This window comes from Helicoverpa zea, chromosome 16 (genome assembly GCF_022581195.2).
Source record: "Helicoverpa zea isolate HzStark_Cry1AcR chromosome 16, ilHelZeax1.1, whole genome shotgun sequence".
NCBI lineage: Eukaryota > Metazoa > Arthropoda > Insecta > Lepidoptera > Noctuidae > Helicoverpa > Helicoverpa zea.
Genome location: NC_061467.1, coordinates 5274190 through 5292585, shown reverse-complemented (window position 1 = coordinate 5292585; position 18396 = coordinate 5274190). Strand labels below are relative to the sequence as shown.

Below are 18396 nucleotides of genomic sequence, written 5' to 3'. Positions count from 1 at the left end.
TTTTGTTGAGAATCACACGATGTAAAATCCAAATATTTAAAATTACCAACTGACTGCTTAAAAGAATAAGCTTTTTATACTTGTGTTTTGAGCATTTTGCGGTAAAGTTATTTGTGTTTATGTGTTAGATTACACTAATTTAAATATTAAAAAGAAGTCTCTAAACATTTAACACATTTCGTAGTTTCAACTGCGTCCTGTGGAAAGTACTTCCCGTACTCGGATAAATAATGGAGCTACCCAACTTAAATAACTTTCAAAGTTAGTTCACTGCTTTAGTTATCTGAGGTTACAAACAAACATAAAATCCTTGTTAATAATATTAGTAGCTTTCTAAGTATATTAATCGGCGAATATTAGAGTAAATGCCGCCACTGTTACGGTATTGGCATGAATCGATAATCTTTTGTGTAATCTGTAGTAACGTGTTTAATCTGTATAGAGTTGTCAATGTCAATTTCACACCCGGGATTTGGGAGCCCTTTTGCTTTGCCCCTTTTCGTCAACTACGAAATTACGAATTACGAATCCAAAACAATAATAAACAGCTACTTAATTACGTATTTGAATAAAGATGAGTTAAACAACAATTTTAAGCCACGTGTACTTGTCGCTAAATAGGCGTCTTACGATAATCAAGAAGGCCGGTGGTGGTTCTGGTTTGCTACTTACGCCTGAAAAGTAAATAGATACCCAGAACTGAACTATTTACAATGGAAACTACAGAAAACAGTAGTGCTATGAAAGCCTGGCTAGCGGAGTCTCCGAGATGGACCACATTTCGGATAAATAAGTTGAAGATGTTCAGTATAAGTGTTCTTCAAAATTATTTAACTGCTGTAAGTAGTGTCTTCTAGTTTTATAGTTCTAAGCTTTTAACACTTTCGCTGCCCAGCTCATCTATGCAATTCCTATCCACATGCCCAAAAATATTTTGCATAATTACATAACAACCCGGTATTCGAGTCCAACAGCGCAATTGTATCGGAACGGGACCCTTATGCCCGAAAACCCGGCGTCCGGGTTCACTTAAGCCCCGCCCACTGAGCGTAGTTCTACCCAAAATAATTTACTAGAATATAATTATTGTGCATTTTTGATCAGAATAAAGAAAATAAATCCCGTCTTGTTATTTAATTTATTATGTTGTTAAAGAGACTATTTTTTTAATTTTAACGTACATTATGTTAGAACAGATTTACTTAATATGATTTATCTACGTGTTTCTGTAAGCTTTTTTTTTAATCAATACAATGCCAACGTGCTTTGTTTTAACACCTGCATAGGATAACAAAGAAAATAAGTATCTAGTTTTTAGTTTAAATACTCGTAATCTCAAAAAACATGCCGACGCGCTTTGTTTGTCATTTTACGGGCCAGAGATAAAGAACCATAAATCTCGTTATTGCACAAAAGGTGATAGATGCACTTTTGTTTTAACTTTAACGTCTCTTGATTTGGACATACATCAATAGATTGCGCGCCTGAGCGCATTATTACTAACATCAAACAAGATCTAACCTAAGTATGCATGTACCAAATTAATACAATACTGGAATGAAGCAATAACTGGATGGAATAATACCAATTTACGTTTTCTAATCCGTTATAAACTAAAGCGATGTTTTTTCAATTGATTTCATTTATTTACTTTTGACAACCCTTACAGCTTACTTAGCTATGGACTCGCTATTCGGGTCCTGGGCATGAGCACATGCATCTATAGCTACACATAGCGACAACTCGGTATTCGGGTTGCGGGCATAAGGAATGAACTATGGTTCGACTCGAATCCCGGGTGCTGGGCATCGAAAGTGTTAACTAGCTATTTAATAGGTCTCAATGCCACAGTAGCAACTAAATGTTCGTCAACAATATTATGATTTTATGATAAATTTGATATTATTCATGATCACACTCATCACCATACCGTACACCGTACCTTTTCAGCATGGCATGCTAATTGTAAGTAGGCTTAAACATATACGTCAGAAAGTAACATATAATTTATAATCATCTATTTTATTATTTTAATATTCAGACAATAGGCATGATGACAGTAATCAAAAATCATTAAAATAATATATTTATTAAATTAAACTTGAAGCTTGGAATATAAAACGCGCATTGTTTTCTTTATTAATAATGTGATTAAAATGTATTTTTATAAAATAAAATCTATACATATAATAAATCTGTAAAAAAACTGTGTCTGTACATTGAATATATTAAAAAAATAATAATTGGGTGGGGTTTAGAAACAGTAATGGAGCACAAATCCAAAAAAAAAATTCTGTCTGTATGTCTGTATGTCTGCATGTCTGTATGTCTGTTTGTTTGTACACGCTAATCTTCCGAACTACTGAACGGATTTCAATGATTTTTTCTTTGTTGTATCAGTATTAAGCCTGGTCAACATATAGGCTATAATTTATCTTCGAAACTTGAAGACCTGATGCAGAACTCCAACAGACCAACAAAACTATAAGAGATACAAAAATGGTGCCATGGCAAAAATTGTTTCATGTGATGAGCATTTTCAGCTGAGATAATAAATTTGAAGATCTGGAACACCTGATGTGGAACCCCACGAGCCCAGCTTCTCTGTACCATATACAGGTATGATGTTTTAGCAAAAGTTGTTCAATTTGATAAGCACTTTCTATTGACTTATACAAATTGAAGATCTAAAACACCTGATGTGGAACCCCAGGGGCCCAGCTAGACTATAGCATATGAAGATATGGCGTTTTAGCAAAAGTGGTTCAATCTGATAAGCACTCTCTATTGACGTATAAACATCGAAGATCTGGAACACCTGATGTGGAACTTCAAGAGCAATACTACACTTGAAATGTATAGAAATGAATGTTATGAAATAGGTATGGCGAATCAAAAAAAAGTAATTAGTCTGTCTTTTAGATAACCCTAAAATAATGGACACGTATTTTTCTTTTCTCTCTCTCACAAACAAATAATAACGAAGATACAACACGCTTGAATTTTGTGTTAAGTCACTGCTTAGTACATTTTCAGCTGAGTTAATAAATTTGAAGATCTGGAACACCTGATGTGGAACCCCAAGAGCCCAGCTTCTCTGTACCATATACAGGTATGATGTTTTAGCAAAAGTTGTTCAATTTGATAAGCACTTTCTATTGACTTATACAAATTGAAGATCTAAAACACCTGATGTGGAACTCCAGGGGCCCAGCTAGACTATAGCATATGAAGATATGACGTTTTAGCAAAAGTGGTTCAATCTGATAAGCACTCTCTATTGACGTATAAACATCGAAGATCTGGAACACCTGATGTGGAACTTCAAGAGCAATACTACACTTGAAATGTATAGAAATGAATGTTATGAAATAGGTATGGCGAATCAAAAAAAAGTAATTAGTCCGTCTTTTAGATAACCCTAAAATAATGGATACGTATTTTTCTTTTCTCTCTCTCACAAACAAATAATAACGAAGATACAACACGCTTGAATTTTGTGTTAAGTCACTGCTTAGTACAAATTTTACATACCTAGACGTGGCGTCACGAGCCCCCACTCTCCGACTTTGTTGCGTTATATCTCATTATTATTTTGTATGTCTCTTCCAGACTACAGAGTTCCGAATTTTTGGGAGGCAAACGTGGGGCCGAAGCCAACACGCTGAAGCCCTTTTGAGACAACTTTAATGAAATGGTGACACAAAACCGACGATTATCCCTTTATACACTATAGAAATGAACCCAAGGACAATCCCCGGTGGACGTCGTTAAAAAAAGACAATCCCCGGTTCTGTGCTAAACTATTGCTAACTATATAGGAAAAGTACTTGGGCTATTGTGGTGGGATGTTAGTGGATAAAAATGGCAGGTGGAGACTTGCCACCTCACTTACTGGGCCCCCGGGAACCAGTCACTGAATAGCAACAAGAGGGCAACAGGTACATGAGCGGCTGTAGGGTGAGGATACCTCGGTGGACTTTAAACGCTGATTACGCGCTCCCTGTGCTTACCATGAGGCACCTACCCTCCGAGCAGGGCTACTAATCCTGCTCTAGCGAGTCCACTCTGGACGGCCAAGCCAAGCCAGAGACGTGAGATACGTGTACCTAATATTTTTGCCACTCACAACTTAAATGCGGACTAATTAGAATCACCACTTTTATCCCTATGGTCACGTCTATTGCGGTTCAGTTCTCAGCTTTTTGTTTAGTCTGCTGTGCTTTTGCCGTTAAAGTACAAAAATTAAATATATGGAACGTTTCTAATGGTTATGCGTATTCCGTTGTTTCCAAGTCAACGGGCCCTTAAAATTCAATATCAGACTATTCAGATCTTTGATTTTGCTGACCCCGTAGTCGCTGGCATAAGGGACAGGATCCGCGTACGAAGTCGCGGGCAGAAGCTAGTTACGAAATAAGGCAATCCGCCATGATATCTTAAACACCAATCAGAGCTCGTGACGTCATTTCTCAAAACAACTCGCGCGAAAGCGCGCGAACGTCACATTTCGTTATTGTGAACTTCCACTGCGATCTTTGTTTTTAATTAATTAATTGTTTATAACACGAGTTATGGAGCCCGGATTTATCAAGGCAAACAGCGCTAATTTGCCTAGAATTGATATCATAACGCTGGGAAAGTTTTTGGCATCAAATAAAGATTTTTGTTCAGCTGAATTTAGAAATGTTAAAACTTCCATGTAAGTATACTAGTTTAATTAAAAAACAATGAGAGATGAAACCTAACCTCGAAATAGTTATTTACATTATAAACTATGCTAGAATCTAGAGAACTATGTAATAACTTACATCAAGGTGATCTTCACAAAAATAAAGTTGTACCCTGGGCAATATTGCTTTTGAATCTCGCCTTGCAAGTTTAAGCCACTTGTTTCGTATTTTTTTATTGTGAGGAACGTACACAAATAACTTATCCGGAGTTGTTTTGGATGTGTTCTTACACTGGGGGACCCCACAACACCTATGCCCTTTCGAATTCATATTTAATAACACAAAAAACTTAATTATTGCACGAGCGTTGTTTACTTGCGTCTTGTAATTTCAGTCGTGACGTCACAAGTGACGACATGACACTGACAATAGGGACACGAAAAAAGTATCGATGCTTTGTGGTATCGAGTACATTCCAGTTCGATACCGATACTTTTGTACTCGATACTTTGCATTCGATACTTTTACTCAATAAGTACTTTTTCCCAGGTATCGTATCGAATGAAGAATTTAATTTAACAGCGCTTTCTAGCTCACTACTACTTATAAGCTACTACTACTTATCGGCACAGGTTTCGCCACTTTCAGTAGATCCCTTAAAACAATGGGAAGATATGAAAGTAGTATTCCCAAAATAATATAAATTGGCACGAGAATATATATCAATCCCTGCGACGTCAGTACCTTCAGAACAATTATTTTCTAAAGCAGGAAGTACCATCACAAAAAATCGAAACCGCTTATCTCCAAAAAGGCTCAACAAACTTCTATTTTTAAGTGACTGTACGGAGGAGGAATGGGATCTTTAATCTACTACGCGGGTGAAACTGTGGGACACTGCTAGTTTTTAGTATACCTCAAATAACTTAATATTGTTTCCTTTTGCTACATTTTCGATTTGTTTCATTCATTCCATTTTCCATTTTTCTATTATTCTATTAAAGTGTACCAATACCATTTGTTTTTTATGTCCTGCTGAACTGAAGTAAAACTGACATTATTTACTGACTGATATTGACCAAGCAAATTTTGATCTAAAAAAGTACTCGATACCTTGAAGTATCGATACTTTTGTTTCGATACTTTAATGAGTACGATACTTTGTTATCGATTCTACTCATGAGTACGATATCGATACTTTTGCTTCGATACCGTGTCCCTAACTGACAAGCGTTTTCGCGCCGGATTCAAAGTGGACAGAGAAAAATGCAATTATTTGATAAAAAAACTTCGCATTTTCTTAAAATTAATAATTTTTCATATAAAATAGACGTATACCTACATCATACAAAGGAATTTAAAAATTTGTCATCATGCCTATTGCTATTTATTATATTACAGCAAGGGAAAGAGCTCGATACTACAAATATACCAGAGTATTACTTCTTGAGATCAGATTGCCTCATACTTGGGCAATGGCCTGAGAAAGTGAATTTAGAAAAGACAGGGAAAGAAGTAATTGTTGATGCTCTGTGTGCTGCTGCTGTGCTGAGGGGAGCCCATGTATTTGCTCCTGGGGTGATGGGCCTACCTGTAAGTAAGTAGTGTAGAGACCACAGACAGAATAAAAAGTTTGAACTATACTATCAGACAAACTTATTCAAAAAAATTAAGTGATGGCTTAATTAAGGCTCTAGACAGACAAACCACATTTGAACTGCAATCTTACCACAAATTGCAGTTTGAGTGGAGTCAGTTTGAATGCAGTTGACACAATTGCAAGTCCAATACATGCCAACTGCAATTGAACTGCTGTTAGATTGAATTTGCATTGTGGTCCGTCAGTTTAGCTAGCTAGAGCCTAACATTTGTGTTTAGGAAAAATATATTATTGACAAAATGCGATTATGTTCTTTCAGACCTGAAATTGGGAGACAGAGTAGATATTTATGGAGATTTAGAAGGCCACTGCAAAAGAGGTTTGAAAGTGAACTATGCAGGAAAAAAGCTGTATGTGGGGACAGGGTATCTGAAAATGTTACGAGCAGATTTATTTGACAATGGAGTTCAACCAAGGTAGGGAACACCATGGACCAGGGGACACCATGGGCGCCGGGTGTCGCGAGATGACTCCCGGCCACCGTAGGCGTGGGTCTGTGGGCGGTGAGTTCGGGTGGCTCATCGTCCCTCTGTCTTTCTAGACGACAGACCCGTGTCGACGGCGCGCGTTGTTCCACGCGCTCCTCAAAGAGATGTCAGCAACCCCAGCGGGGCCCAGCAGGGCCAAGGCCTGCCGGGGCTGCGGGTTGTTCGAAAGAGATACCGCGGCCCTGGTATATAAAAGGCCTATGACGGAACACGACGATTTTAGTCAGTAAGAGTCTGACACTCCCTCACCGCTGCTAACCCACAGCGGGAGGGGTCATTTGATGATTTTACGTCGCTAAAAAAAAAAAAAAGGTAGGGAAAATGATAATCACATGAGAAGATTTTGAAACTAACCATTATTACTGACTGAACAGAAACTGAATGAAAGGCATCTCAATAAAGTAATTTTGCATATTAATAATTCAATTAAATGTTTTTAGTGGTATAGCCATACACACTATTCTGCCAGCCTCCAAGTTGCCAGTCGTCAATGAGAGTATTTATTCAAAAGGAGAAGTACTTCTACAAAATCTGCCTTCTATTGTTTGTGGGTGGGTCATGGATGCTAAGCCCAAGGAACATATTCTGGATATGTGTGCAGCTCCTGGCAATAAAACAACTCATTTAGCTGAAATGTCTAATGATCAGGTAAGAGAAAAATGTAGGTGCTTTGGTATTTTTCATGCATTTACCTCCATTTTACTTTAACTGAACCGATTCAGAATTAAAATACTTACATTCTCAACCTTTTCAGGCTCTTATTATAGCATTAGATAAGACACCACAGAAGGCTGCAAAAATTAGAGAAAACTGTGATATTCAAGGAGTTACTTGTGTTACAGCTTACGCTTTTGACTCAACCAAGTGTTGTTCAGAAGAGAGTAAAGGAATTAACAGTGGACCTCCTTTTCCACCAAATAGTTTTGATAAAGTGCTTCTAGACGCTCCTTGTAGTGGATTGGGTCAAAGACCACAATTAATGAACAAAATGACACCTAAAATGATAAGTTCTTATAAGTTTGTTCAGCGAAAATTGTTAGCAGAAGTAAGTTATTATAATAAATTATACTATAGCTTGGTTATTACTTTGTTATGATTCAATATTGTATGAAATATATTCTTTTCATTCTCAGGCTGTCAAAGTATTAAAAGTGGGCGGAAAATTAGTATACAGTACATGTACTATAACAGTTGATGAAAATGAAGCCATGGTTGCATGGGCACTTGAAAAGTTCCCATGTTTAAAACTAATTCCTGCAGAACCAATACTAGGTGGCCCGGGGTTACCTGACAGAGGTCTAAATGATGAACAAAGGTACATTATAAATGTTTTATTATAAATTAATAAAAATACATTATCCTTTGAGTTGGCAAGAATCGTTTTGTTATGTAAAATATATTTTATAATAAATTAACAACAATAATAATTTAAGTGCAATTCAAAACGAATGCCTTTTTGTACTGAGTATGGACCTGGCACTGTTTTATCACATAATTTCTAAGCTTCTAAGTTTTATTACTTATTTCAGATTGATGGTACAGAGGTTTGGTCCAGAACATCAAGATCTTAGACCAGTAGAGCCTATCTTCAGAGATACAATAGGTTTTTTTATAGCAGCATTTATGAAGGTTCAATAAACATCTGATACTAGACAACAAAAATAGAGGAAGTAACTTTATATTATGTACGCAAATTATTTTATAAATAGACCTTTAACCCTAAACAATATTTTACTATCACCTATTTTAATCCCCCTAATTAATTGAAATTAATTCAAAACTTATTTCTATTATGTAATGTCTTAAAATAACATTTGTGTTTATTTTTTGAAAAATATTCATGTTTTGTTCGCAACTATGTGTACCCAAAGACATCAATATTTTATAAATTGAGTAAATATCCACTAATATCCAGTTTCGATTATGTTAGCTACATGTAAAATCTCCTTCACAAAAACTATCATTAAAACATTTTACTTATAATATGGAGTACAGTGGTACACTATTTATTGTTCATTAACTAAATTGCTGAGTAGCAAAGGCCAGTGGTCTAGATTACTTAAAAAACGATAACACTAAAATACTGTTGTTTCCATAAGGTACATTACATGGTATGGTATCACGTACCTGTGCATTTTATTACTTCAATGTTTCCTCTAAAATATTAAATGAGTATTTATAAGCTAATCATTTTTGTAAATGTATCTACCGATGCACGGCACGCAACCAAAATTATGGTGTATACGCGGATCACGAGCCTACAAATTGTCGATAAAATTATTATGAAATCTCTTATGAAACCCGATTATAGGAACTGCTATTTTCGTTTGTACTTTATAAAATTATAGAAAGCTAGAAATGCATACTTCAAATTACATGTATTTGTACGTATAAAAATATTCGAATTCTAAATAATTGGTAATGGTGTAGTTCTTACACACAGCTAGCGTCATATATGTTTCTGCCTCTCTCTGAGCTGATGCATGCGCGAGGCATCGAATGGCGGACTTCAGAGAGGTCAAGTTATAAACTGTAGGCTCCATTAGAGTTTTTCAATGCGAACCCACAAGCCTCCCTGCGCCTTCAACAACAGTGACCGTTTATCGAACTGAATCGGATCTACTGTCTTCTCGCAAGTCGAGAATTTAAAGTTCTTAATAAGTTCAACCATGGCCAATTTTGCTGATAACATGGCGAATCTCAGACCTGTAACATAGTAGATAAGAAGATACATTTTAATTAGCTTAGTTTACATAAATATGGCGTTTATATACATACAATATTTATATGTTATTGAGTTTTCAAGTAATTTAGCTTACCTATACAATTTCTAGGGCCAGCACCAAATGCCAGATACAAATGCGAGGCTCTGTCCTTCTTGTCTTCATTCATGAATCGTTCTGGCTTGAATTCTTGCGGGTCTGGGTAATATTCTGGGTCCATGTGAATACCATACAGAGGTATGGCTATCACATTACCAGGGTTCAGTTTTATAGATGTTCCAGGTATGGTGTATTGTTTAGTACACACTCGGTCAACTCGCGCCAATGGAGGGAACATACGTAAAGTTTCTGAAAGATAAAAACAACAAAAAATACATTACAAAATCTCCTTGACAACATTCAAGTTCAATTATAAGGTCAATGCGTTTTATCTTTACAGATACATACATAGCAATTTTACTTTTCAAAATTTTGTATTACCTACGTAAATTACGAAAATACCTACGTTTGTCAAGTTACATTGATAAAATCGGGCGCTCTGAAAAAGATCAAAATGTTTGAAGCCATTTCTTGTTTTAATTACTTGGCATGTTATATAACATTCTATCGCATATGAACCTGAATACATATAATAATGGTACTAGGTAGGTACAAAAGACAAAATCATTTCAATGAAGTCAGCCTATTATATTTACCTAGCAAAAATCCTTCCAAATAATGCAGTTGAGCAAGGCAGTCGTAATCTAATTCCTTTCCTTCAGTCATTTCCTTCACATGGGCTCTAAGTTTTGTCTGCAATTCGGGCTTGGTAGCCAGCACATGTACCGCAAAAGATAGCAAAGTACTTGACGTCTCATAGCCGGCGATTAGAAACAAGAGCAACTGTGCGTCTACTGTGTCGTCGTCTAGATCTGAAAAAAAAAAAAACAAACGGAATCATCATCAGCCTATTGCAGTCCACTGCTGGACATAGGCCTCTCCAAGTGCACGCCACTGAGATCGATTTTCGGCTTCTCGCATCCAGCTCCTGCCAGCCGTCTTGCGCAAGTCATCACTCCACCGTGCCTGAGGACGTCCTACACTACGTTTGCCGAGGCGTGGTCTCCACTCTAGAACTCGTTTACCCCAACGGTTATCGGTTCTTCGGCTAATATGGCCAGCCCACTGCCACTTCAGCTTGCTGATTCGGTGGGCTATGTCGATGACCTTGGTTCTCTGACGGATTACCTCATTTCTAATGCGATCCCTCAGAGAAATGCCGAGCATAGCCCTTTCCATAGCCCGCTGAGCGACTTTAAACTTGTGGACCAGCCGTACCGTCAGTGTCCACGTTTCGGCTCCGTAAGTCATGACAGGTAGGACGCACTGATTGAAGACTTTTGTCTTTAGGCACTGTGGGATCGACGATGTTAGGACTCGACGTAGCTTCCCAAATGCAGCCCAACCCAACTGAATTCTCCTATTCACCTCGTCCTCAAAGTTGTTTCTACCTAACTGCAATGTCTGCCCGAGGTATACATATTTCCGAACAACTTCGAGAACGGCGCCGTGTATCGCAATCGGTTCCGGTAGAACATGTTCATTGAACATGACCTTGGTTTTGTCCAAGTTCATCCGTAGGCCGATGCGTAGAGAAGATTCAGCCAGGTCGTTCAGCATCTGTTGTAGGTCCTGCAGCGTTTCCGCCATGATGACGATATCGTCAGCAAATCGCAAGTGAGAGATGTGTTCGCCATTGATGTTGATGCCGCGTCCTTTCCAGTTCAGCGTCTTGAACATATCCTCCGTTGCATTAGTGAACAGTTTCGGGGAAATAACATCCCCTTGTCTCACTCCTCGATGCAACGGTATGGGCCTTGTTTGCTGATTCTGTACTTGGACGGACATTGTAGCGGCTTCGTAGAGACATCTCATCACTTGGATGTATCGCCAACAGTGGCGAGGCGTCCTTATAAGCCGATTCCCATCGGCTTCCCTTTCGAATTTCAAGAAAGGAGCATAGGTATAAGTTATAATATAGGTATAGGTATAATTAATATAATCATTTAAACCACACAATTTAAATATGTAGGTATAACAAAACGCCTACCACCGTAAAAAAAATTGTCTATAAATTACTTGAAACATTTTGCTCCTACTAAACAAGCCGCGGCTTCCTCCTCCATACAAAACTACGCTTGCGTGACGTCATCCACGCCGCGCCGCGCGATGTTCGCAAAATAAGGGCGAGCGGTAAGCCGGCTCACGGAGCGGCTTCCACCAATCAAAACTCGCGAGTGAACGAGAAAGAACGCGTCAAGAGTAGAGTAGCTATATCTGTCTACGCGCGAGTGACAGCGCTTAGAGCTCTCAAATATGTAAAGAAACAAATCAGACAAATATTCACTCTCATTGTGCTTATTTTGTTTTAGATAATACCATTAACAATTTGTTCTTTGTATTACTTAATTTAATTTATTGGTGTGTGGAAATAACATAGTTCGTGTGTGAACAATATTTTATGTTAGTTTAAGTGTTTTAGTTACATTATGTCAACATAGATGGCGTTGTGCATTTTTATGCAAATCCTGAATCGCGGTGTTAAGATTCTCCGCGATTTAATGACCCTAGTTGGGAATTCATAGTTTTTGCATTCACCTAGTACATAATTTTGTTTAAGTAGTTGGCAGTATGATTACTCCCTACTAAGCCCCGCGATCGCACTGTGTGACCTGGTACTCACACAGTGCGATTGCGACAAGCAAGTACAGTACTGCAGTGTATGTAGGTACCTATTGAAAATAGTGGTACCTACGTTAAAATGAGATATTTTGTTACGTAGACAGTTGGCATCAGGTTTCTTTTAAGTGTACCTACTTTTAAAACTTAACTAGGATAGCATTTATCGCATTAGACTGTTTTCCGACGACAGATTATTTACTTTAGGAAGGAACTTATTTTTCAAGGTTAAGTTTTGAGAATAAAAACGTGTTATAAAACTCGGGCACGCCGCTCGGGTGAATTACCTACCAATATTACGTCTATATTAAAATTACTAACGTCCTGACGGATAAATACCTACGATAAATATCAATGGCTAACAGGCCGTTGTAAATTAAATACTTAAAATGTATTGTTTCTAGTGCCAAGTTTTCTCAGATTCTAGTAGTTAATATACTTAACTAAAGATAATAAAGTTTTATAGATATTAATAATCTGCCGAATTCCTCGAGAAAACATGTTCAAACTATCAGTCTCTCAGTCAGTGCTAAAAGGTGGACTGAGAAATTACCTCCATTACCTCTCCCCCCCATCCCTGAGATCCCGCCCATCCCCCCCCCAGCTTTTTTTTTTGCTGCGGCTTCCCTATTTCACTAAACCACCCTTCGCCACTGATCGCCAATCTACTTGACAACGCTGCAGGGACTCCAGAACAGACCAGATTTCAACCGAGTCAAAGGCCTTCTCATAGTCCACAAATGCTAGACACAGGGGCTGATTATACTCTTCGGTCTTCTTATAATCTGCCGCACTGTGTGGATGTGGTCTATGGTGCCGTATCCGCTCCGAAACCCAGCCTGCTCCGGTGGTTGGAATTCGTCGAGTCTTCGCGCAAGTCGGTTCGTGATCACTCTTGAGAACAGCTTATAGACGTGGCTTAGGAGGGAAATGGGTCGATAGTTCTTCAGCTGGGTTTTGTCTCCCTTTTTGAAGAACAGGACGACAACACTCCTACTCCACGCCTCTGGAGTTCTCCCTTCAAACAGGACGGCATTAAAAAGCTTCTGGAGCTCCCCCAGTACGGGCTTTCCTCCTGCTTTTAATAGCTCTGTTGTAATGCCATCATCGCCAGGGGCTTTTCCATTTTTGAGCTGTCTCAGAGCGATCTCGATTTCGCCACTGCTGACTTCTGGCAGGTCTTCGGTGAAATGGCGTGTTAATGTGGCTCTAGAATCCTCATTTCCGGGATCAGGTCGAGATGCATGCGATGCGTATAACCGGCCATGGAAATTATCCACTTCCGAAAGGACTGCCGGCACCGAAGAAACGACTTCTCCACTTGTTGTGGTCAGCTTCGTCAAGTGGCTTCTTCCAAGAGATTGTACGAACACCTTTGACCCCCGATTCAGGTCAATTGCTCTGTCAATGTCAAGAGTATTGGAGCACCGGAGGTCGCGTACGTCGGTACGTGCTTGTTGATCTCTTGGTTTAGAGCCCGCTTAGCTATCGAAGTGACAGGCGGGTTTTCACGTCGTTTCTTCATAAGCCCTAATATCTCTTCCGAAAGCTTTGATTTCTTGCCCTTACGCTGCATGTTACAGAATCCGAACCACATATTCGTGGTTCTGGTTAACGTCTGTTGTGGTTTCCACGGCGGCAAATCGGTTCTCCAAATTTGACTGGAACGTTTCAGATCCTGTCATGGTTTGGAGCAGTGTTGGTCGGAGCCTGGCCTTCATCAGACGGAAACGTTCGGCCTTGAAGTTGATATTCAGAGAGCCTCGGACAAGTCGGTGATCGCTACCGGTATTAAACCTATTGATCACGGAGATGTCTCTGAATATGTGCTTCTTGTTCGTCATGATGAAGTCAATTTCATTTTTAGTCATAGTGTCAAACAAATGGAATAGTGTCGTTATTTTAAAATAGTAAATTTTAATGGAGCAAAATTCATATATTTGGCCAATAATCTCTTGGACAATAAAACGAATACTTACGAATATCAGACTTGGTTTTTTCAGATTCAGACCTTTCTTTTTCAGAAAAATCAATCAGAATTTGAAGAAAGTCATTTTTCCTGTTAACACATAAAATTGATGATTATTGATTATTATGTCAGGTGTTATTTTCATATTTATAGTAACTTCTATTTGATGAAAATAATATAAAAAATAAATGTACTAACTTAATACCAGATTTCTTTCGCTCAGCTTTTGCTGCTTTCAGAATACGTACAAGCTCTTTTGCCGATGTCAAATTAAGAAATGAAAAGTTCAGAATCTTAATCAACTGCGGCACAAATATCAAAATAAAGAATAACATCAGTCTTTTGTGTAAAGGCATGTAGTCAAACTTTTCAGCTACCTGCAATTATAGAGAGCATGATAAATTATAGATCAGAAGCATAATATGTTTATGTTATCTACAAGATAGTGCGTAATTACAAAGTAAACTTACATTAAAGAAGTGTGCATTCTCATCTGATAAAGCATCGCATTTGATCCCAAACGCACATGCCCCAATTACTTCTAATGTAAAGTGCCCTATTGTTTTCTTCATCTCAACATCTTTCTTATCTGCAATTGTAAACATGTAATTTACAATAAATAGCGGTAGGATTTCACTAACTAAATATTAGATTATGTGCATAAATATTCAAAGTCCATAATGTATAAAGAGAACACTGAATTGGTTAAGTAAATGTTACAAAATAATATCAGCTTGATAATGATAACAGCAAATTGAATAATTGTGTCAAAGAGATAATATTTATATATTCTAGTAGTTAAATTATACATAGAATATAGTTCTGTATTATGATGTTTAGCATAAATACATGTGCCACACTTACCATATTGCTTTAAGAAATCCACCATTTGCGTCGAGCACAATTTAATGAGTGGAAGCATATTTCTTAGACGTGAGGAGCTGAACACTGGTGTGAGTGTACTGCGAACACCTTTCCATTCAGCTCCCTAAAATTAATTCAAGATGTGTTATTTATCTCACAAGAATATTTTTGCAGTTATAGAATCACTAATTCAAACAAAGAACTTATAAAGTGCAAAGTTTTTGTTCATAATGTAGAGGAAAATAGATTGAACTCCATCTATGATATGATATATGATACATAAATATATAAATATATCTATTGATCTAAATAATTTAACATTTGTTTAAACAACTTTTTACTTTGTTTATACACACAAGATAAGTAAAAAATATTTATCAGATGCAACAAGTCTTAGCAACTAAATTTTAGGTTTACAAAATTAAATTATGTAAATCCTTATCTATACATGCTTATGGAAAGGTGACTGGTAGTCAACACTGTGCAGACACACATGAGATAAGCTCACATTATTAGTTGATTGAAATGCTCTGTGAAACTTAACTTTTTATATTAAACTAGTGACCCACCCTGGCTTTACACAGCTATATTATACATAATAAACCTATCTCTTCAATCATTTTATCTATAAAAAAAACGCATCGAAATCCATTGCATAGTTTTAAAGATTTAAGCATACATAGGGTCTAGTGACAGAGAAAGATAGATAGATAGATAGATATACTCTTTATTATGTACACCAATTTAAAAAACAAAAACAACAACAAAACACTGATTTACAGATTTAAAAGTCGGTGACACAATGGGCGGTCTTATCGCTAAAAGCGATCTCTTACAGACAACCTTTCATCTTTGTTTTAGGCTTGTGTTTAAACACCACCCAAAAAAGTACCTATTTTACTACCAAAAAAATTCTAAACGGTTACTAAAATGGATAAATGGTCACCAAATAACGTTTCCAAAAATATTATTAGGTAAAACCATTTTTTCGTATTATTGACTACTAAAAAAATATATGGACGCCTTTAAAATACACTTTAGACCAAATATTATATATTGTCACTACTTAGATGTTACCAATTATGTAATACCATGACTCCTAATTTGGACATTTTTGTTAGACTAAAAAAGCTAACGATCGCTAGAATATTTCCCAAATACCAATTAATATACTGGGGTTCCCAAACGTACGTCGCTTATTTATTGTTATATGAATTTGTGTGTAACTCAGTAGTAAAATGTAAGCACGCAACATGCAGCAAGCATGGCTTCTGTCACGGCTCCGGCGCTGCGGGGCTCCGGCGGTCCCATGCGAGCTTATCGTCGCAGATGGTTTTCACGCTCACCACCGCAGCTTCGGCTTGCTGGCCGCCTCTGCCGGCCAGCCTCAGCCGCGGCGGCGAGCCTTAAAAACTACCTGCGCCTCAGCTCGCAGGCCGCCTCGCCCCTCTGCGCCTACGCGGTTTTGAATTGCACTCTAGGGGTAGGGCAGACAAGACTACGTGGAGTCGGTTTTGCAGCGATTCGTTTTATAACTTTGATTTTGGTAGTAATATTAATCTTTTAGTTGGATAGAATTTGGTGACCATTAATCCATTTTGGGAACCAAAAATAATATTTGTGCGAGATTTGCGATTTTTCTGATGTTATTTTATTTTTTTTGGATCATAATATTATATACTTTAGTGCCCTTTTAATAAAGTCAATTTATTTTTTTTGGAGTTGTTTATTTTATTTGGTGCCTCAGCTTAGAGTCTTAAAAATATTTTTGGTGATCGCCTAAATTATACCCTTTGTTTTATACTAAGTAATGAAGAAAATATCATTGAACCCTTAATCACTGGTAGATTACTTGTTTATTTCTGTGGATAATTATTTAGTATTGTAATGTAATAATACCTACCTTCAAGTTAAGAAGTGAACGACTCCAGAACTTAGGTTCTTTGGCATTCAGTGTGATGCGGTCGGTGAAGTGATCAAAGTCACGAATTGTTATCGCCTTTATGAGTTCCGGATCCATAATTGTTAGGAGGGGCCTTCTTCCTTCGAATAATCCTGCATAAAAAAAAAATACATTTTGAGCACTCATTTTACAAAATTATTGGATTTAATGAATAATCAATTTTCATTGACAAAATGCTTGTAAAGTACAAATATAAAGAGGACTACTTTTGTTATTATGTTGACATCAATTATAGGTGCCTCGTGGTGGTGTCCTTCGAATAAATTCATACTTTTGGGGAAATTAAATAGAGCTGTGGCCTAATACTTTTCACAATACATTTTGGTTAAAAAATATTTGTAATAAACTTACCACCATATCGATTACCCTTGAAGTTCTTATATGCTTCCAATTGAAATTCGTGGAATGACTGTGTTCCCCTTAATCTAGGCCCCAAGTTTCCCAAAAATATCACTGGTTTTTTAAATGGAATGCCTTTCTTCTCGAAAAAGTCAAACGTACTTGTATAATAGAAATATAATCCAAATAAAACAGTAAGAAAGAGGAGCAGTTTCCAGTCTTCGAGAATAAATAGCAGTAACTTCTTGGAACCACTGAAATATTCCATGTTTGTGCTTGGTGCTTGCCGATTGTAGAAGTCAACTTCGGGCGATTTGACGGAAAGTAATGCTCACTGTTCTTTCGTTTGCATGTTATTTGGATATGATTAAACGGCACAGTGGTAAGGCGGCCGGAAAAACAAAGCGAACGTGTTCATGTGCTGATAATAAATAACAATTAGATAACCGACTGATGCTTTTTTATGACAGACAATCAGCCGCAGAAGCTGACAGGGGTGACAGACAGTGTCAGCGGTCATAACAGAGTTTATTGTTTAAACATGGAGGGTAGGGTAGAGCTCGTACAGAATAGGGGAATTTTCGTATTATGGCGTATGGCACAGCGCGTGGCAATAGCAAGTGGATATAATTTATTTGTAAGGTAGACATTTTAAGGGTCAAAATTGAATTATTCACGAGATATTCTTTTCGCCTATGCGCACGGTAACTTTTTTCTTACAAATTTACACATAAAACCGATTTTTAAATATTTTATCCACAACTAAGTTTAGCTGCCTTTACACACTGCTACGTCTAGCTGTAGCCGTCTAATCCTAGGTTCCCGGGCCCTCCAACTTACCTCTTTACTGTCGGAAATTCTTGATTTATTTTTGTTTGGCTCCAACAAGTAGACACTTCTTAAGGCCCCAGTACACGTTGGCCCAAGTGCGGCCAATACACGCCATCACCAATGTGTACACGGGGTATTGGTGCAGATAGGCCGACATTTGTCAAGGTT

General features: G+C 37.5%; 2 protein-coding genes across 3 annotated transcripts; one reads left to right on the top strand and one right to left on the bottom strand.

Annotated features, from left to right (window-relative positions):
* The first annotated feature begins 516 nt into the window (after nt 1-516).
* Nucleotides 517-8545, top strand: LOC124637334 (tRNA (cytosine(72)-C(5))-methyltransferase NSUN6). Its single transcript, XM_047173699.1, has 7 exons — nt 517-839; nt 6075-6270; nt 6593-6749; nt 7262-7469; nt 7576-7866; nt 7955-8136; nt 8351-8545. The coding sequence occupies exons 1-7, from the start codon at nt 714-716 to the stop codon at nt 8457-8459; spliced, it is 1269 nt and encodes a 422-aa protein (XP_047029655.1). The 5' UTR covers nt 517-713; the 3' UTR covers nt 8460-8545.
* Nucleotides 8138-17889, bottom strand: LOC124637333 (cytochrome P450 9e2-like). Of its 2 annotated transcripts, XR_006985221.1 has the most exons (10): nt 17410-17889; nt 16999-17150; nt 15096-15219; nt 14702-14820; nt 14430-14608; nt 14242-14321; nt 10240-10455; nt 9641-9892; nt 8971-9527; nt 8138-8909 (listed from the first exon to the last, which is right to left on the bottom strand). XR_006985221.1 is itself a non-coding variant. In XM_047173698.1 (9 exons), the coding sequence occupies exons 1-9, from the start codon at nt 17663-17665 to the stop codon at nt 9364-9366; spliced, it is 1542 nt and encodes a 513-aa protein (XP_047029654.1). In that variant the 5' UTR covers nt 17666-17889; the 3' UTR covers nt 8138-9363. The 2 variants fall into 2 exon arrangements, 1 of the variants encoding a protein (XP_047029654.1); XM_047173698.1 differs by having other exon boundaries at nt 8138-9527.
* Nucleotides 17890-18396: the final 507 nt, after the last annotated feature.

Bases quoted from the DNA above. Each gene is read 5' to 3' on its own strand.
- LOC124637334 (XM_047173699.1), top strand. From the start codon at position 714: ATGGAAACTACAGAAAACAGTAGTGCTATGAAAGCCTGGCTAGCGGAG. The intron at 7,470-7,575 runs GTAAGAGAAAAA...CAACCTTTTCAG, and splicing joins CTGAAATGTCTAATGATCAG to GCTCTTATTATAGCATTAGA. The intron at 8,137-8,350 runs GTACATTATAAA...TACTTATTTCAG, and splicing joins GGTCTAAATGATGAACAAAG to ATTGATGGTACAGAGGTTTG.
- LOC124637333 (XM_047173698.1), bottom strand. From the start codon at position 17,665: ATGGAATATTTCAGTGGTTCCAAGAAGTTACTGCTATTTATTCTCGAA. The intron at 15,220-16,998 runs GTAGGTATTATT...AATTAATTTTAG, and splicing joins GTTCACTTCTTAACTTGAAG to GGAGCTGAATGGAAAGGTGT. The intron at 14,609-14,701 runs GTAAGTTTACTT...CTATAATTGCAG, and splicing joins AGAATGCACACTTCTTTAAT to GTAGCTGAAAAGTTTGACTA.